Source organism: Pyxicephalus adspersus, chromosome 1 (assembly GCF_032062135.1).
Source record: "Pyxicephalus adspersus chromosome 1, UCB_Pads_2.0, whole genome shotgun sequence".
Classification (NCBI taxonomy): Eukaryota; Metazoa; Chordata; class Amphibia; order Anura; family Pyxicephalidae; genus Pyxicephalus; species Pyxicephalus adspersus.
The window spans coordinates 67800026-67822085 of record NC_092858.1 but is presented as its reverse complement, the minus strand read 5'-3'; the positions used below and the strand labels follow the sequence as shown (position 1 = coordinate 67822085).

Below are 22060 nucleotides of genomic sequence, written 5' to 3'. Positions count from 1 at the left end.
TTACATCAATGGTAGCCAAGCATTGTCCATAATCAGGCATCCTAAGGGCTTGTTTAAATTTGTGTTGTTTTAATGCATTTCCCATGCAATCACAAATGCATGCCAAGCACAGGTCTGCAGACTCCCAGTAACTTCAGTGGTGTAGTGTGCATGACATTTTTTAGGTCACTAGTATAGGTGTGTGTTTAGCTGGTACTATGAAAAGTACACATCTTTAGTATTCTTTGAGAATTGAAGAGACTGTCCCCTCTTTAAATAACTATAGATGAGTATGCCTATTCATGAAAAGTTTATTCTCGAAAGTATGGCAAACGTATGTGCAGAGGTCATTATTCATGTGGATAATGTATGTACGCATGCTCCAAAATCATACAGCCCATTCGTGTGCCTTGTGCTATAACCCTAAATACACTATAAAATGAAGACTGTTCTACATGTAACATTATCATGATGATGAGGATCATAAGGAGGATTTACTCTGTCCAAACCATTTTACCATCCATGTTAGGAATATTTGAATAACTTCATATTGTTTACTTACAAAACTAGAAGTGGAATTCTCTGTTTCTGTTCAGTGCACACTGTCTGGTGTAAAGGCTTTGAACAGTTTAGGTTTGATCAGTTGTGGGTGGTGCATGTGTGCTCTGTGCATATATACATCATGTGATATTTATTGTGTTTACTGTGTTGTGTACTAATTGCACTATGTATGTTGTGTACAGTGTGTGCTGTGCTATAGATATTTGATGTAAAGTTTGGGTTTTGTCTGCTCCATATTGTCTGTGTTCCATATCTGAGTTAAGCATTGAGTTACCGTATATACACTCTGTGCTGTGTATTTTCTTTGATGTGTAAGACGTTGGCACTCTGTTGTGAGTTCCATTTCTGCTGTGTATGCATTGTGCCATGTGCTTTCTGTTATATCTTTATTCTGTGCTAGGTATGATGTGTACATTTAATGCAGTTTATACATTGTTCTGTATGTTTTGTGTAGTATAAGCAGTGTTTCTTTTTTGCTGTGTTCTATGTATGTTGTGTGCTGTTTGTGTTGTGTGTATTCTGTGTTTTAAATTATGTGTGGGTGCACTGTGCCTGCCTTTTGTACTCCTTGTGCTATGTTTTGTGCTGTAAATGGAACTATTCCTAATGCTTACACATTCTAAAGGCACATTCCGGGGACAATGCGTTACAGTTAGAGCATGGGGAGTGACTTTATCCTAGGGCTCATTTACTGTATATCAGTCCTGCATGTTGGCATGCATTTTTGGTACATTGGCCAACCAGCCATTTATTTTCTTTGGGCACCTAGGAAATTTTAATGCATCCAAAATGTTGCCAGCTTATTGTGTGTCAGTGCAGCACACCATAGCTCATGCTACTTCATTTGTAAGCATTGTTGTGTGTGGAGGGAAAAGGGTGTGCTGTTTTTTTAAACTGGGAGCCCATACATGTATGCAAACAAATAAAATATTTTTTTTGCATTGTCAAGGCCTATGGACATACATTCATACCATCCACAGATGCAGTAATGTTGGTCTCTTCATATGTGGGTGCATCTATACACACCTTCTTCTCTATGTGTTTTTATCCACTGCATAGTATCTAATATACTTTTGGGGGATCCTGACATAGGAGATGCAGCTCTCATTCACAGCATCATCTCTAACTGGCAATTTTTTTTAATTGATTAAAAAAACTTAATTTAAAAAAAAAAATACAGTGACAGAGATAATTCTTTCCTCTTCCACAGAGGTAACTTTTAGGTATAAGTGCATAAAAAAACAGTTATACCTTAAATAAAGAAGATCATAAATGGCGCCCTTTTTACTACTCTAAATTGATTGTATTGTAGATGGGTTTTCAAATAATTTTTTGCTCTTTGCACTAAAAAATGAAAATCATGCTGTGCCTAATTTTTGAGTGCAAAGACCAAAAAATGATTTGAAAACCCATCTACAATACAATCAATTTAGAGTAGTAAAAAGGGCGCCATTTATGATCTTCTTTATTTACAAAAAACCATTCTGAGCTAGTAGTACTAGCCTACAATGTGTTCCCAGAATGTAAACAATCAATACATTCCATAGTTTTACCCAATATAGACAATAAGATCTACAAATAATGCTGTACATCATTCCGAGGCTTGTAAACATGCAAATGTGATCCTTAATGTACACATCTATAAAATTCAATTAAATTTATATGATCAAAACCATCCCTGAGGGCCCAAAGGTCGTTTGCCATCTAAAATGTTCAACTCAATTATTGAGATATGCTGAAGACTAAACATCAGAGAATACCAGCACATATTGTGTCTGCATGAAGCATATAAAAGGTATAATGTCATAAATAATTAAAGTGATGGTGTACATACTTTGCACATCACTACACAGGCTTTGAATGTAGCCAATAGATTGTGTACTTCATATATGTATATATTACTGTTTGTAATGGATAGAAATACTATATAGGTATGTAGATTTTACTGGGTATGTCTTTAGTGTGATATTTTGGAAACTGTAACATATTTGAATATTTATTAGCAGTAAACAGTCTATGTATATAGAGCACCTCATCAAATGTCTAGTTTTTCCTCCATTAACCTTATTAGCCCTCTTATTTTTCAGTGTATTTTGAGCATTACAACAATAATTCTAGATTGCTTTCTTTATTGACATGTTAATGTTTTCTTATTAAGGGGCATTAACATATATGTTCAGTCTGTACACTCTGATGTTGTTTTAATTGTCCCTGCAGATTTACATATAAAGATGACGTTATGGGTCAAATTGACCTACATACTTTAATAGGTGCTGGGCCTACAAAGTCTGCCAGAACGAAAATCAATGACATATTGTCAGCTGTTTTTCATACCACTACTCACTGATACTAGATATGACTGACTTAAAAGGCCGACGTGCTTCAGAACAATTGGAAGACACTCGATTGGAGTGATATGCAAGCTTACATAGGATTGCCATCACTCATTTTATGAGTTATTTGCTGTGACAACCTCAATACTAGACCTGCTCAGTGCGAGAGAGACAAGTTGGCAACAATCAGGGATATGTGAGATTAATGGGTATAGATCCTACGTCAAATGTATAATCCTGAACTTCACATAGTGGATAAACAACCTTCACCATTATGAGGACACAGTCTTTCAGGCAACAAATGTAGAATAAACTTGGGATATATGGGATGCAGTTGTGCTACCAGATCTATTTATGCCTGCAAGACAACACTCTGTATTTGGTGTACAGCTGTTGTGAGCCAGGGCATGCAGGTGATGCTAGAATTGTTTGAAAAATGCCATATTTGATAATTTTGTCATGTCCTACAGTTTGTAAATTGAACCAAAATTAGAGGAAGCCGACCATGATGTGGACTGTGAAAAAAAAAACAATGGAGGTCTTCATAGTGGTTTTGACAGTGATAGAAGACCTATGAATGTGTTTGCCATCATTGACATCATATTGGGTTTGTTGTCACACTAGCCTATAAAAATCTGAAATCTTAATATTTTGGAGAATATGCATAATGATATATGTGCAAAAGACAGAAAATGAAGCACCATGTAATAATGGATTACAATGCCACCAAAGGAGGAGTAAACAATATGGAACATTTTATTGTACAACTACCAGCAAATGACTAAACAATGACCAATCATGATTTTACACATTATTGTTAATATTTTTTTTCATACAATGCCTCTGAATAGAAGTCAACCAAGTGTATTAATGGTAGACTGTATAGTCAATGATCACTGCTCTAACAATTGTGGGGGAAGTTCAGTCTGTTGTTTCTGTCCTTCCCCCACATCTGGTCCTTTGGATACCAGAACTGAGAGTAAGGCCCTGATTTATTAAAGTTCTCCAAGGCTGGAGATAATACACTTTCATCAGTGAGGCTGAGTGAACCAGCAAACCTGGAATGGATCTGGTCCAGGATTGAAAACATTTGCTAACAAATAGCCTGACTTTTAGGAAATGCGTTCCAGGTTTGCTGGTTACCTAGATTCACTGATGAAAGTGTATTCTCTCCAGCCTTGGAGAACTTTAATAAATCAGGGCTTAAATGTACAAAGGTCTGATTTATTAAAGCTTTCCAATATTGTAGGTTGTAGTTTTGAATTTACTATGTAAAGCAGAACAATTATGGCTGGTGGGAAGGTACATCGGGGTGCTTTAAGTATCTTCTAAAATTTTACAGAATCCTTACTCAGTAATCCACTAGGAGTCCTTAGCAATGATGCAAAATGGAAGCTGGCACATGGTAGGAGTTAAGCATATAATAAATGCTTTTATGGGCAGATGTCATATTTGGAAAAGTGGGCAACTCTATGTAGGCCATATCTGTATGCAGACCAACCTAGGTGTGTTATTGAGTCTTCATGTTCGAGAAAAGTGTTTTACAAAGAACAAGAGTGTAGCCAAAGATCAGAAAGGCTGGGGTGGAAGATGATGCTGGACATCCACAAGTCAATAAGGTGTGCAGGCTTACAGGAGTACAGTGATATTAGAGAAAACTTTTTCAGTACAGGAGAGTATAAGTATGCAAGATTGCATGTAAGGCGGGAGTTTAAATTAAAGCCAACATAAAGATAAACATAGTACACAAAAAAAAATCTAATTGGCTTTGAATAGGTTTGCACAACATCTTTGTAGATTAATTTTTATTAATTATTTTAGCAGTATACATGTTTGGCTATCATTGGGACAGGAGATGAGTGAAATTCTCCCTGCTATTACCTCGCAAAAAAAATAATTCAAAATTACCCACTTTTATAGTTTCTTAGTACTTTTGAGCAATTTAACATGCTGTAATATACAACATATATATTATATGTATCCAAGATCCAAGAGAAGTCAACCGTAAAAATGAAAACCATTTTTCTTTTTACTGCACTAAAAAAAAATCCGATGGATGGGTTTGCATATCATCTTTGTACTGCACAATGTATGTGTGTTGGAAATATCTACATCAACTGCAAAACAACTTTGAAGTATTACAATGTATACATGATTACATGCAAACTCTACTGTATAAACAATACCTGTCATATACAAGCTTAAACATATCAATGTGGATGTCACAATATTAATAATCTGTCATGTGCTCTATCTTGATATGATTCAAACTGTGTTATGAATGCAAGCAATTTACATAGAAAACTGATCTGGCTATGTTGTGGTTCTGTACAGAAATCCATCAATTTATTTTGAATAGAGCAGCACAGTCAATGTTTGCATCAAGTGATGGATACATCCATGGTATGGAAAGAATTTAGGCTTTCTTTTTTTGCTTGGCTGCAGTCAGGCACTCAATGATAATAACCAAAGCACAGCCAAGGTTAATATGACTGGAAATGAAATCTGTTGTTGCTTCATCATACATAACAATATTTCATGTACGCTATCTATCCAATCCCATGTATGTATCTTCTGTGTCACAATATATTATTGTCAGATGGACCAAGCATTTCAGATAGCTGTGTAAATTTATGGTCAAATTGATATATGTTTCTTGAGAAGGCATGTCTTGAGTTTTAATATCATCCAAATTTTAGTTTCCCCCCCATTTGTATATATATTTATATATATATAAGCATAGTCCTTAAAGAATGATGCAGTTTGCAGAAATTTTATGTCTGTGCATTTTGTTGTTGTGTGTTTGTCATTTTTTGTTGCATGTATCATGCTGCGTGTGGAAAGCATACTCATTCCTCTTGATGAGACATGGGGTTGAATTGACAATGTATCTATTTGCTGTTACTAAAATATTAGTTGCATGGATTAGCCATTTATTGTACAGTATGAAGAACGTAACAAGACCTACTAGGGCTCCTCCTGTTGCCGTTGTAGAAATCTCAATGATAGTTTCAGCAAAACTATTATATCCAGCTGTGAGACCTTTCTGAGAGATATATGGATGCTAGTACTCAATCAGCTCATCAGCATGCCCCCACAACTAAAATGTCACACTTGGGTAACTTGACCTTTAGGACTGTATGATTTATATCTCATTTACATTGTAGAATAAATGTGATATGAACTTGATTACTTGGATATAGTTCATTACTTATTGCACTGGAATCACAATACAAAATTGTCACAGAAGCCTATGTGGTTGCTGTGGGGCCTTTACCAAGTAGGCATGACCACTTTTCATCTACCACCTTATGGGAAGCTGTAGTTGCTTTTAAAATATACAATTACATGCTACCTAACTGGAAACACATAGTGTATTTGCCATAGCCCTTTTCTTCAAATTACAAGACAGGAAAAAACTCAGAAACCCACATACACAGAATGGTTTTGTGGGTTCCAAAATAATCATATTCAATAGTACTCAAGAAATCTGTTTTAGATTCGGTACCTTAAGTTTTCTTATGTTTGGGAACCAACATGGGTATTGCTTTGCCCCTGGTGCTGTCTAATAATTTATATTTCTGAAATAATTGTCATATAATGTAACCTTGTTGGTATAATAAAAGAGTCATAACTCACCAACAGCAGTGATATAAAAAGTAGCTCTAGAGCTAAACAGAAGCTTAACACATTTGGCCTGATTTATTAAAAGTCTGGAAACAATAGGCTAATATTGGAGAACCTGGGTGATCCAGCAAACATAGAATGGGCCTAATCCATGTTTGAAAGCAATTACTATCTAATAGCAATAATAATTAAGAAATCCATTCCAGGTTTGCTGGATCACCCAGGTTCTTACATGATAGTCTATCCTCCCCAGTCTTGGATAGCCTCAATAAATATCCCCATTGCTTTAGACCAGTGTTTCCTGACCTTTTTAACATGGTGGAACCCCTTGAAATAACTAAAATAATAAGGTCTTCAGGGAACCTCGGCTATAATTACTAAATGCACAACTCTTAATACATTAGTGTGGTGTTCAGTAGCAAGAATGCCTCTTACATTGAGAGAAGAATGTCACTCTTACAAATAGCCAAATAGTTCATTGCTGTTGGTGAACTCACCTAAGAGGCACAAATTGCTCATTGTTCAAGGGTCCCCTAGCAACCTCTACAAGTTGAGAAACACTGCTTTGCACTGAGAAAAAAAGAATTCCCATTTCTGTAATTTTTCTAAATATTTTAAAGTGGAAGTAAACTGAACAAAAAACTCACCTTTACCTTCGCAAATCTATCAATCCATCCTGAGGTTTCCTGAATCAGGTCCCGCATTGTCCCGGTATCCTCCTTTGTCCCGGAGCAGAGAAAGCACTGGGCGCTGTTTTGGCCTTCTTCCGCCTTCTTCCTATGTCTCCCGAACTCGCACTACACAAGCACGAGATCGGGTGACCTAGATGGGGAAAAAAGTGTACTGATTTTCCCCATTGAAGAAAAGGCTCCAGAAGCAGCCTGAAGCCTCCAGGCATGCGTGACGTATGTATCCCGGGAGGGTCTGCACTCCCATTCTGTCTTGATCCTTGCACCTAAATAAAGAAGGTAATTGTTACCTTATTTAAAAGAGTTGTCTACCCTTTTATGTAAATTGAAAATGTAGTTAAGGTCCGCTTTAATAAAGTATTACCAAACATACAATGTTATTCCAATATGGTCCCAAAAAGCAATTATGATTTGTAAAACACTATAATCTTTTACTAAAATCAGGTGGCCAGTAAAAGCTGAAATCTGATTGATTGATTGATTGATTGGGTTAGTGTGCACAATTGTATTGAAGAAGCCCAGTAATTTCACTTAGCAAATTGCACATGTACTGAACAACAAAATCATTTTTAACAAGCAGACAGTGTTCTTAGCTAAAGGATGAAATGTACTCAAATCTCTACATGACTATGGGACTTGCAGCAAACCTCTTCTTAGCTGCAATAGTCTTTTTGAAGCCAGAAAAAAATGAAAGCATTACTATGTTTTGTATGTTTTTGTAAGAGAACATTTCTGGTATTTATTTTGAAGTGCCAATGTCAATTGAGCGCAGTGTGATAAAATATGATGGCATCATCAGTTTATTATGCAGTAGAGCTCTACTAACAGAGCAGAGAATTTACAGACATTTTGAAATATATCCCTGCATAGCCCATAGAATACATTGACTTGAAAGTGAGTTAAGATGAAATGACTTGTTCAAGGTCACATGGAGCTGGCACCAGAGCTGTTACAACTTTGGTGCTTCAAAGCTTCATGTTGTTCTGCTGTCTTCTATAGTGGGTATCAAAGCATGAAATGCAACCTATATTTCGCTGCCATCAGCAGAATTTTAATGAAAGTGTTCTAGTAATTCAGACAGAATTAATGAGGCATATTTAACATAGGTTTTTTAAACAATTTCCTATTTAATTTGAGGAATTATGAGCTATAGTCTAAAAGGGATAAAAAAGTTTAATACATTTTTCAATGACGACAACATGTTCACATTCCATATACAGGTACGGTAGTCCCCGGATAACATACGAGATAGGGACTGTAGGTTTGTTCTTAAGTTGAATTTGTATGTAAGTTGGAACAGGTTCATTATTTTAATAAATACAATTAAGACAGATGTTTGTCTCAACATATAATTAGGCAGCATGGTGTCAGTTACTGTATAAAATCTTCACTGTGAGTTCACAAACAAAGCAAAAAAAAAAATCTTTATGGAGCCTAGACATTCAATAACTTCCGGAGCAAGCTATGCTTTGATATTCAAAAAGAAACAACTGCAGAGTTTGTCTTGGTCATTAAAGCTCACTCCCTCTATGATCACCCACAACCTCAGCTGTGTTTAGCAAAAGATTTCTTCTGCAAGTCATGCAAACCGTCCCCTCCCCCCTCCAAGCCTCCGTCCTGCACAAGAGGGAGCGGATGTCCTTAACCCCGGACTACCTTTATAGTGTATCACACATAGCATACAGATAGTATACTATTATACTGTATAAAGATAAGCTGATAATATTAGGGTCTGTCAATGTGCTTTGTATTCCCATACAAGTTAATATGAGTAAACAATTTAATTGGGCAGAAGTCAAATAAAAGTCAGAAGGAGGACAACTGCAGCTCAAATACAACTGTCAATGAATTCTGAATGAGTTCCAAAGCATCTCAAACTGACGTAAAAAAACAATGTCATTGAATGTGGACAGGTTTTTTATGGTTTTGTAAAAGTAATCCCTGTTTACAGTACATCCTGCTGTGAATGTGATTCTGGAAGATTCAATGCAATGCACCCATTATTTATACCTAAACAGCACTTTTCTAAGTAGAAGGGAACATTTTACTTATAGAAAATATGGATACAAACACTTGTGGCTACCCTACATAAAACAGGATTCATACTCAAGAAAGGCAACCTGTTGTAATTTCTCATAGGCTGCACAAGCAAGTATAAATGTAAAATGATTGGTGAAAATAATGCAAAATAAAAAACTTAGCTACAGGCATTGTCATCTTTAATATGTAAATCCTTCATATGACAAGGTGTTATTTACAGGCTTTCTAATGCTGCTTTGGTATGATGTAAATACACCAAGCTTGGCCATTAAATTTTAAGTCTTAAATGTTTATTTGCCATGGAAGGTTATGACAGTCATTGGCCAATACCATTCCTAACAGATATGTTGTGCATCTAAGGATTAGTTTTTAATATTTTGCATCCCATTGATTTAATTTATTTCTAGCATGTACCCTAAACTTTCAGAGGGCAGGGATTGCTCCAGAATTTTAGAGCATAGAACAAGTGTTCTCCCTGTTTATAATGCTTTTCACTTACTTACAAAAGTTTATTCCTTTTTTATTCATTTAGGAATACCTTTGCTCATTTGCATATAATACAAGAAAAGGCCTTATATAGCATTGGTTATTAATAATTCATACATTAGGTGACTAAATTATGTCATAACTCACTTGTAGTCCTAAACCTGGTCTCCATTTCTTTTGACTGTTTTAGCAGTTTTACAATATTTTTTTCATATCCTATTCACTAAACATCTGTATTGCAAGTGTCTGTTGTGTGGCCATTCAGAAAGAAAGAACAGAAGAAAAATGATTCAATAAAGTGTTTCTAATATTGTGTGTTAATGTGTTTGGAGAAAAACAAGATGCAAAGCTACATGCAAAACAGGATTTACTGCACTTTATTCTAAAAACACAGAATACATGTACCTGTATTTTTTATTTTTCTGTAATTTTAGTTTAACATTCCTTTAGAGGCTGATATATCAAACTCAATTACACATAGCAACATTCCAATTCTATCAGGAGGTTATTGCCTGGAACATCTGCGTTCCTGTAACGGAATCTGATGATTTGCTACAGTATTTTGGTGCTATTTATCTGGTTCATACTTCACTTACAGATGCTGAACTAGCATTAGCAAATTATTCCATTAGAGCATTATCTGTTCCTATATTCTGCAAGGCAGCATGTCAAATGAATTTAAATTGAACATTTTCCCAGATATACACCATAGTTTTCTTATATCTTTTTACACTTATTGGTAAGCTCTGTACAGTCCTAATAGAAAGTAGAATTCAATTTGTAGGCAAGATATGCATAAAAAGTAAAGTTGGAATGCACAAAACCTTTTTTATAAATGCTTTGTACCCCAACATTGCTATTGTGTGCTTTTCCTCTAAAGTGTAGGCTGTGCTATGATTGTTAAGTAGATAAGTTTGAAAAACATTAAAGTCAGGCAATTAACCAAAGTAAACCGTATGACTTGCAATTTATATACCTGGAGACTATCATTCAGAGGAAAACGATAAACCACCTTCACAGTATTTTATTCTAACTATTCCAGTTGGACACTTTACCTCATAAAATTTTAAGGAAAGTCTCGGCTTATGTGGTTTTGTACCTATTCTGCTGAAATACATATTGCTTTGCTGTCAAGCATATTGTTAATACTTTGAGCTGCTTCCCAGGAACATGAGAACAGAAACTGCACTTATGCCTATCGTCCACATTTATTTTTGGTTAATCCACCCCATCCCAAGAGAAGAGGATTGGTCCACAATGAAAGGAGAAGTGAATGGGTGGAGATTTTGTCTCATATACACCTGTAGTAGTTTTACTGCTTGTGTTCCCAGGGGATACAAGAAGATCACAAAAAATACCTGCAAAAATTAATAATGGATTACCTTAAATTGATTTCTCTACTAATCTAAATTTAATTTATAGTATTGGAAATTAATTCCCTCAAAATGTTTGTAGATACAAAAATAAATGATGTCTTGTTTTAAAGTATTTACTGCTTATTACGAATATGATCTAGGCACAGGTTGAATTAAATGTACCTTTGGTCTGAATTCTCCATAAAACCCTGCGGTCACAATCACATTGTATTGTGAATGTATATTTTGAAGTATTTTTACTTATTAATATTACACAGTATTTATATAGCGCCAACATATTACGCAGTGCTGTACAAGTCCATAGCCATGTCACTATCTGTTCCTCAAAGGGGCTCACAATCCAATGTCCCTACCATGGTCAGTTGTCTTTAATACCATCTAAGGTCAATTTTTTGGGGGAAGCCAATAAACCCAATTGCATGTTTTTGGATTGCGGGAGGAAACTAGAGTACCAGGAGGAAACGCATTCAAGCACGGGGAGCACCTGCAAACTCCATGAATATAGTGTACGGGCAGAGATTTGAAGCTGGGACCTAGCTATGCAAAGGCCAAAGTGCTACCTCTGAGCCATGTGTCGATGGCTATGTACTACGTAAACTTACAAAGTCCGCTTAAAGCCTATTCATGACTGTGAAAAAAATCCTAAAATGATGTATATGTTTCAATCTATGTAACTGTAGGTAGGAGATACTAAGGGATTTTCAGTTGATGTGTTTGAGAATGGTTCTCCATTTACCAAATTATCTTCAAAAGAGTCTGATGAAGAACAACAATGCCTGAATGAAACAGTGCAATTATGTAGACTGCTGGTTTTCCCAGTATGTTGATCAGGGTTTAATTTTCTTTTCCTGACTGTGAGCAATTCTGCTCCAATGTACTGCATTTTTTTTCTGCTTTTCAGCTAACCTGTTTATTGAAATAGAAACATTTATGTGTTGCTCTTTCGCGACATTTCATGAAAGTTTTGTGGAAATACAGCCAACTTTTATTTTAAATTTAATTGCAAAGTCCTTCAACATGGTCTTGTCACCAAAATTACTGCTTAGGCGATATCAGGGGGATCTGTAGAACATATTCTAAATGAAAAAAAATGTAGAACCTGCTGGCTTAAAAAAATTCCATTTTCCTGGCAGTATTTTAGCTAATATTTACAAAGTGCTTTTTTTTTTTATTTACAAATTTTCTTGGAGCATGTTCTTATAGGTCCAACTGCTCACTTCCCCAACAGCAACATTTTCTTAACTATAGTTTTTATTTATTGAAAAATATTTTTTATTTTGTACGTTTCCCCAGATCCCCCTGGCCCCTTTAGTAGTTGTGACAGCATTATTGTGCTCAGAGGCTTTGTAATTAACTTGAAACTGGCATTGCTGAGCTCCCCTACATTGTTACTTGCCAGACTGCAATGTTGATCAAAGCAGTTTTTATTTTTCCTTCTACTAACTGGGTACATGTCAACAGATAAATAGAGCTGGCTTCACTCCTACTTTGTAATTTAGGTGGGAAACACAGCCAGTAAGGCTAGTATTCGTAAAGCTGAACTAAACTAAAAACAAAAAAATGACACTTGCCTTTAATCTGGCAGATCCGCCGATGACACTCGTCCTTCCCAAGATCTGGGGCCACATCGTCTTGGAATTCCTCTTTGTCCCGGCGGGAAGAGGAAGCGCTGGGCACCACCATCTTTGCTCTTCACTCCCGTCTTCTTCAGTCTTTTTTCTTTGTCACCCAAACTTGTACTGTGCAGGTGTGAGATCGGGTGACATAGCTGCTGTGAAGGAGAAAAAAAAGAGCCAATCTCACTGCGCATGCGTGAGTTTGGCATCTCTTTCCCCTAGGAGGAAAAATGCCCCTTCTGCGCATGCCCAAGATCAAGTGATGAGCAGTAGGAGCGCTCAGAGCCTCCTGGGATGCATGACGTAGATATCCCGGGAGGCTCTGTGCTCCCATCAGGTCTTCATTGCTGCCTGATTTATTTTTAAAAAAAGAGTGTTGCACTTACAAAAATAAAATACAACATTTTTACCTTACATAGAAGGGTTGTCTACCCTTCTAAGTATAATAAAAGTGTTGAGTTTAGGTACGCTTTAAATGAAGGGCAGAAGTGGAAAATTCTGTACTGTATCAATACAGGTTACTTAAAAACAGTAAAGTATTGCACGTCAGATATTATGTGTACAACATATGTTGTTGAATATACTTTTGGATTTCTACTAAGTTCATTTTTGAGCTCCTGTGAATATCAGAGTTTCTGGTAAATTGGTTTGCAAAGGTCATAGGAACTCTTGTTGTTTCAGAGCAATATTATAATATTAAGTGTTTTTCTTCTGATTGATTTCTATTAAATATAAAAATATGCTAAGTAAGTGACTTTTAGACCCTAAAGGCCCTACTTCAAAAACTTTTCAAACTTTGAACAAACTATTAACAAAATATATCAAATTAATAGAAAGTTGAACTAGTATTCAAAAAGCACAGTTTATATATGAATGTTTATCAGAATGGAATAGCAAAGATGTATCCTTGTACAAGTAGACAAGCCTCCCACAAAAATGCAGAAATATGTCCTCTCAATGTTTTTAGGTGGAATGGTACATGAATATTCACCAGTTGTGAACAGACCACCTAAGCTTTTTTTGGTGCTAGTCTACCTAAAGTATCCATATAATTTGATATAAAAGTCTATTTAGGGTTTAGGGATCCACCCTGTATTTGATGCTACATTATAGTATAGATTGGTAAATTCACTCTAAGCGGTGCTAGCAGAAGATAGCCCTTTGGATTCTAGGGTAGGAGTTGATGCCCAAAGTGAGTACCACATTGTCTAACCAGCTGTAAACACTGTAATAGATGTAATGATGTACTGTGCAAAAAGAAATTAGGTCTTAGAGACTGCTATTCCCTTCTCTGGTAGAAATTACTTCTTGAAGGCATTTTATAAAACTGACAATTTTTCATGCAAATTTGTTTAGCTGCAATGTTTGTGCATTTCCTGAAATGTTTGTTTTACCCTCTCCCTCCTCAACACTTCTTGTTGTATTTAAATCAGTCTCCTCTTGCATAATACCTAAGGATGTTCATTGGCACCTAATTTAGAAAATTCTGTTCTAATTTCATGTATTTGGAGTGATGGTAAATGTACTTTCTTTGTCAAATATCCATTTTTGCTCAGTTAGATTTTTACCAATGATTTAATCATGCTAGTTTGTGTGTCATATATTCAAATCTATCACCTACCTGTAGCCACCATTTGAATAAAGATCTGTCTGTGCAAATATGTTGAAAGAGTCAGTTAATTCCTAGAATTACTTTCCCCATCCCCACTTGCCTCAAAAAGATCTTATTTTTCTTCACTTTTTTGGTCTCACGTTCTCATCAGAAAAAAAGTAAACCCTGCTCATAAAGGTCTCCTTGGCCCTCCTTGGATTTGCTATTAACTAAAATGTTGGTGGCGATAGGCAAAAAAAAAAAATTAATCAAATAAATAAATTAATTAATTGAATAAAATCAAGTTTTTTACTGTGATGTTTGACTTTTTTTGCTTCAATCAAGAAAATAATTTTTATTGAATTGGTTGAAATTCCACCGTTCGAATCTAGTCAGACTGCCAAGTCTCTACCACCAAAATAATAAAAAATGAGCTGTTATTTATATAGTTCTGTTTTTAGGATTATATTTTACAAAATGCCCCAAGAGGCGAATAAGGGCTTGTTTTACAGTTTGTTTAGGAAGAGATTATACTTTTCTGTGTATAATATTTGTACACGTTAATTTAAAACTAACCCTCACTGACCTCTGTAGCTGCAATGACTGTGAAAAACACATCCTAAAAGTTAAAGATGAACCTTTTTGGTTTTACTTTTTCTTAGCTTTACCATCTGAGCAGCGAGGTGACAGCTTCCAGATTTCTAATTTCTAATTCTAAAACAGAGTAGGTGCTTAGAAAAAAATAAATACATAATAATAAATGTTCACAGCCTGGTCTCAGTACATTATATGTTGGTTTCAGAAATGTTTATTAAGAATCTATGCTTGTATATCCCCTTTTACAGTTTTTCACAGATGACAACTGCTTCAATAAAAGAAGATACTAATGATAACATCACCATTTTTACTCGAATACTTGATGGTCTGCTAGATGGATATGACAACAGACTGCGACCTGGACTTGGAGGTAAAACAATTAATTTAATTTTGAAGGTTAGTCTCATCATCTATTCAGAGTCATGAAATCTCATAATAATTTACAAGATATTCTAGAAGAGGACTATTATATTGTAGTCTTACCTTCATCTGGAAAGCTAGCATAAAGTTTTTAAAGAGATTGTTTAACTTCTTATTCTCGGAATTCTCTGTTTTCAAATAGTTGAGCATATTGTATTGCAAATAACTCATTTTAATTTTTTATGAAAGCAAATTTGTTTAAAATATGGACAACCACTTAATGTATAAATCAATGTAGTCAAGATTTAAGAATTGCAATATTCTCCTCAGATCTGCAGGTACATCCCACAACAAAACCTGTGCTGCCTGTTCAAGTCAAATCAAAGGTTTATTTTATTCTCTTACCCCTCCCAAGAATATACTTGGTTTCTTTGATCCCCCACTGCTCTGTTTAGCTCCAAAGAAAATATCAAAGAGCGTACTTGGCTATCACACCGATTGAAATCAACAGCACAGTCCTAATAAAGTGTCTTGTGCAATAGCTACTAACTTGTTGCCATCCACAAAATGAACAAATCCTGCACTTCCAAAAGGTGCTTTGTACAGGTTATAAAATGTTTTGCTCAACTAAATTTTTCTTTCATTTGCACATAAAAATGCACTAAATACATAAAGGCATATGGTAAAGTGTCAAGTTCCAAAGGGAACCTTTTCTTGAAATGTAACTTTATATACCTAAATAAAAAAAACAGATGTTTGGACCTTAAAATGCTTTTAGAAAAATAATCCATAAGCATTATACTCAGGTCAAAGCAGTAGATGGTGCTTTGTCTTTATGTAACAAACTCTCGCCTTTAGGACATAGAGCCTTCTTCTGGTGGCTAATAATAATGCACAAAAGATTATCATAAATATCTCAAAAGCACAAATACTTTAACCTGTAAAATGAAGGAAGCAAGGGTAAATAGGTTTAGCCTATGTGATTTTTATTTGTATCCCTTTTGAATAAATTGTATTTATTCGTATTGTATTGACATTTCTGTTGATTATTGTGTTGAATGTTAGCAATGACAGCCAAATTTTGTGTGAAAATGTTTTGTTTTCTTTTACCTCAGTTTATATTCAAATGAGTTTATATTTGAGTGTATGGTAATTCAGGATGGAAGTTTAGGCCCTAGTATTGGTATTATTCTACTATTTGATTTACAGTTTTGTTTCCTATGTGTCCTAAGGGGAAAGCAGTATTGTTGGACTTCATTACAGAAAGAGTAAGTAAAAACAGAAAATGAAGTAAAAACTTCATTACAGAAAGAAAATGGACAAACTGCTGGCATAGAAAGTCTGTCACAAACACAATGATTTAGGCTAACTATTTTGTCTTCTTTGCATCTGCACCCCCTTCTACTGCCTTAGAAGCACTGTCCCTCAAAAAAGACTTTTCTCTAAAGTCAGCATTCAGTTTACATCCCTGTAACAGTACAACTCTCACTAGACTTGGGGGTTGTTAGTACTGCAGATGTCATGCCCCAGCGCTGATGTCATGTCCTCGCCTCTATTTTCTCCTGTTTATTAATAAAATGCACAGCCCTAGAATTTTTGTGTGAATGGCAAGGAGAACAGGGAAGTGGAGACACAAATGCTGTACTGGGTGCATTAGAACCATACTTGTCTCTCATACCATTTTAGAGGTGTTATAGCACCCTACCCTCTACTTTTTGAAGCCAATTCTCTAGGAAATGTACAGGTAGTCCCCGGGTTACAGGCGAGATAGGGACGGTAGGTTTGTTCCTAAGTTGAAATTGTATGTAAGTCTGAACAGGTACATTATTTTAATAAATGCAATTAGGACAGATGTTTGTTTAAAAATTCCTCACTGTGAGCTAATTATAAACAAAGCAAAAAAAAAAAAAACTTTATGGAGCCTAGACAATCATTAACTTCTGCAGCAAGCTGTGCTTTGAAATGCAAAAAGAAACAACTGCAGAGTTTGTCTTAGTCATTAAAGAGTTACAGGAGGCTTCAGAGGAGATCAGTCTCAGCTGTGTTTAGCAAAGGATTTCTTCTGCAACTCATACAAACTGCCCCATTTCCTCCGCCTTGCACACAGCGAGCAGGGATGCCCCGTTCCTATCTAGGAGTCGTCTATATGTCGGATGTCCTTAACTCAGGGACTACCTGTATTCCCAGTTTGATAAATCTGACAAACAGGTTTTTGAAAGTAGAGAACAAAATTTATTTTCTTCGTTTTGTTAAAATGGCCCCTTTGTGTTGTCTTACAATTAAACTTACTAAAAACAATAATATGTCATATATACATATCTTTATTTAACCAGTTAAAACATGAAGAAGTGTAACAGACACTACATTTATAACTACACATATGTATTCAGAGAAAATAAACTAAAGGCTAGCATCGGTTTCTTTCCCAAAGAATGCTAAAAGAGGCACATGATTGCTGTGACTTGTATAGGGAGAGTGATAACAAGATTATTACTGAAGGGATACTGCTAGCTGGACATTCATAAAGTAGGAACTATAAATACAACTGTCAGATCTAATAAAATGTTTAACACATGCAATCACTGCTCCTGGGGTGATAATTATAAGGGCAAGTGAATCCTTCCTGCTAGGAATATAAAAAAGCTTGTTCAGGAGGTACTTCAGTCTTGGGCCAGGTTTGAGAGCTTTAAACAGCTGCAACATTACATGATTTAGCCAGCCAGTCTATCTGGGTCCACTTAACTGCTAATGGATACCATTCCAGAAAATCATTGCTGAAATGAGAGGGACATTGATTTCTCCTTTAAAACTGAATTACAAGTGAGGAAATTAAAAAACAAATCTAAGTTTTATTACAAAATTGCAACACATTTATCATGTTACTATACATTTCCAGACAATTTTAGCCCAGGTATAAAAGGTTAATGATATTCATTTTTACTAGAATTGCCCAAAATGTTAATTTCCCAATATTCCATAAAGCTTCCCACAATAAAAGCCAGGGTGATAATGGAGGATCAACACAAGAAGGTAATCAATCATCTTATTAACATGTTTAAGGCATAGAGAGGCTTGAGATGAATGTGTTTTGTCATATACTATATATAACATGTTTAAATAAGTAGGAAACGAATGGTTAAAACTCTGTTTTCATCTCTGATCCTAGTACAGATATACCGCCCCCCACCCACCCTGTCCAGAAATTGAACATGACATATGCCTTAACCTATAACAGCAAAACACTAGTTCAAAATACAATTAATGACACAACATAGTTGTGAAATACAACCTAAAATAATATACACAGTTCCAAACACCATGGTTTACATTCAACAAGCTTAAGGTACAGATTTTTGAGTATTGAGTTTTTTCTGTTAAGATCAGGAGAAATTTTTTTTTATCTCTAACAATTCTTAAATTTTAATACAACACTGCCCATTTGTAAGTAATTTCTTTGTTTGCATTGCCAGAATGAATGAAACAGTAGGTAAACAAAAATTTAGTATTTTTTACCTTCTTTCATGAGAGAGCATATATTGTGCACTTGTAAAAAACTTATGCAGGTCCACTTTAAAGTGGATAAACTCTATATGCCAATATAACAATGCTCATTGCAACACTTTTGATAAATATGTATCTTACATTTGTTTTAAAACTGAACAGTTGGTCAACGAGTTTTGTCAAGCTGATTGATTTAGATAAACTTAAACATAAACTCAGATACAGTTTTTATTTTTACATAAAACTTGATCCAAAAAAATCTGTTGGTATCCAAGTAGATGGAGTTTTTCTAAAGTGGTTTATTTTCTAAGAAGAGATAGTGAATGATTGGTTTGGGCTTGATACAACTTAACAGTACTGCTTTATGCGGCAGATGCTAAGTACCAAATAACAGGTCCCCAAACACAAACATATACATCAATACCACTGGGGTAAATTATATTATTATCCCTATATAATGCATTGATTGTTTCATAGATGAATTAGCATTCCTTGACCAATCTGCATTTAATTAGACATTTTTTATTAGCAGAACAGGCTCATAATTAGGTGCACTTTGCAGTGGAGTTTCTACACAACAAGGGACTTATTGGTCCCTGCACAATTCCCCATATGTCAAGTTTGAACGAGTTATATCTTTCTTACCCTCATGCCTGATTTTAAAATTCCAGACTAATACATAAATATTGCAGCAGTGTGTTTGGGTCAGGAAAGAGTGCACAAATTGCAGCTGCTTCAGATTTTAATAACGAAGTGTTTATTAAATCAGCCAATAGTGATTTATGATCACTTTCTTTTCGGAACAGTAACACTCATTTTATAGACCATATTCTCCCATTTCACAGAATATTCCATCTTTTGCTGTCATATTCTACTAGGCTGCAAGTCCCTCGGAGCTTGATTATTTTGCATCAATTATGTAATAGGAAAGTTGAAGCTACCTACTGAGGCTATAGACCTCCTGCTTACATCACCACATAGCTCATGCATATTCATGAATTTCAATATGAAAGGTCTTCTCAGTGTCACACTGGAGAAGGATAGCATTATTACAGTAGAATTATTGAATGGGGAACAATTTGGAGCATATAAAATTCTTAGTGATAGTGTTTTGAAAATCCTATTTACTGTAATATATGTGTAGATATTTAGGTGCCATTCACATGGTATGAAAGATGTAGCAATTATAGGAGCCAGATTTAGAGTCAAAATTAGAATTTGTTTTTATCCTAGGACGGTCTGAAGACGGTCTGAAGGCATAAATAATTCTTAGCACACTAGCAAACCAAGTGGGATTGCATGATTTCAATATAAAACAGTTACTGGTTCTGGAGCCCAAATGAAAATCTGCATTCCTTTAATCTTCAAGGTACTGAAATTTTAAATAATACCTGTATTGACTTTACAGGCAGTTATACAAGCCTACCGTATTACCATTGCTGGGGCTACTACCTTGCAGCATGGTACGACCCAAGAGTTTTTGAGGGCCTGTTGCTTGATGCCAACATAGCATAACATCAATATTATACCCTCACATCTAGAATATGAAGCCTCAATGATGTCCAGAGATCAGCTTTAAGCTATAGAATGCTTTAGGAACAAAATGCTGTAACTACAAAGATTCATATGAAATTATAAAAAGGATTGCATGACTTTTAGGGCTCTATTTATAAACAGGGAATGGGACGTTCTTTAAAATATTCCCTAGTGGGAATCTTTCAGGACCATGTGTTTCAATGGCAATAATGAATTACCACCAAGGAATATTTGGGTGAATAACAGCTACTCCCAATACCTCCTGATGAAGTGAACACTGTTTCCGTGAAACGTGTAGAGACACTGTTCATCTAGAGATTTCATGTGTATTTGCTGTAACAACTAAATATATACATGAGTGTTTGGTTTGTTTTTAAATGTGTTTTTAAAATTCCATAACAAAAATGACTGTTTTATACCTTTGTATGACGTTGTGGCAATATTCATGTAAATTGTATGTTAAACCCATTTGTGGTTTATGTTGTTTTATTATTTGGGTGAATGTCAGGTATCCCTGTTAAAAAAAGAGACCTTAATTTCTAAAAATACCAAAAGTTATTATTATAAAGGTTAATATAGCAATGTTTAAATTACCTAATTTCAGTTAAAGGATCAAGAAGGATTTTCTCCTTAGTCTTGTGTGAGGGGTTACGCTCAGGATCGCCTTTGCTGGGGTCAAAGGACACTTGTCTGGTTCATCCATTTCAGATTACACACCGAGGTATAAGTGTTAAGCTGACCTGTAGCCAGGTTTATTGAAGGTTGCAGATAAAATAACAAAACAGCAAAAGAAAACCTTGCCTGTCTGGCACTTACTAAACATAAGACGTTCCTGTCTATCAGCTGGAGGACTTCTCCCTGTCAGCTCAAAACCAAGCTTTCAGCAACCTTCTACTCACTTTTGAGCTCATTCACACAGACCGACTTGAGCTCACTCACACAGACCACCTGTCTGTGTCTCCAAGCAGAGAGCTCCCTCACACAAACCACCTGTCTGTGTCTCTAAGCAGAGCTCCCTCACACAGACCACCTGTCTATGTCTCCAAGTAGAGCTCCCTCACACAGATCACCTGTCTGTGTCTGCTCCCTCACACAGATCACCTGTCTGTGTCTCTAAGCAGAGCTCCCTCACACAGACCACCTGTCTATGTCTCCAAGTAGAGCTCCCTCACACAGACCACCTGTCTGTGTCTCCAAGCAGAGCTCACTCACACAGATTACATGTCTGTGTCTCTCAGCAGGGCTCCTCACACAGACCACCTGTCTGTGTCTCTAAGCAGAGCTCCTGACTGAGCTCCTGGCTCTATGTTATATCCCCACCCTCAGTGCTTCTTTATTAATTATCTCACAGGTGAGAGTCTTCCACCTGCTCCTTCACACAGGAGAGGAATCCTGGGCAAATATATCTCCCTTCCACCACCAATCTTGCATTGGTGTCACACTTGTAAAATTGTCAAAAGTCGATTTTGTTTGGTTTTGTATCCCTTTGGACTAAAAGTTGTTGGGGGGGGGGGGGGGGGGGGGGGGGGGGGGCTATCCTTACCAGGATTTTTCTTTTCAAATTCTATTATTGATATAACTATGTAAATGAGAAATGTAAGCTGTTGAACCACTAATAATAAATTCTGTATTTATTCGGTCCTGGTCTGTATTTCATATACTGCAATTCATGGAAGAGGGCAGTAGAGTTAGAGGGGGCTGCATTAGGTATTACAATCTTCAGAAAGCTTTTGATATATGGGGATATAGAGCAAATATAATAATAATA

The 22060-nt window shown here is 35.8% G+C and overlaps 1 protein-coding gene across 1 annotated transcript in view; it reads left to right on the top strand.

Moving 5' to 3' along the window:
- The window catches only part of GABRA5 (gamma-aminobutyric acid type A receptor subunit alpha5), a 113828-nt gene that overhangs the window by 5558 nt on the left and 86210 nt on the right, over window positions 1-22060 (top strand). The window contains exon 3 of the mRNA XM_072412895.1: window positions 15144-15265. Coding sequence (XP_072268996.1) covers window positions 15144-15265 — 122 coding nt within the window. The remainder of the gene's footprint in view (window positions 1-15143; window positions 15266-22060) is intronic.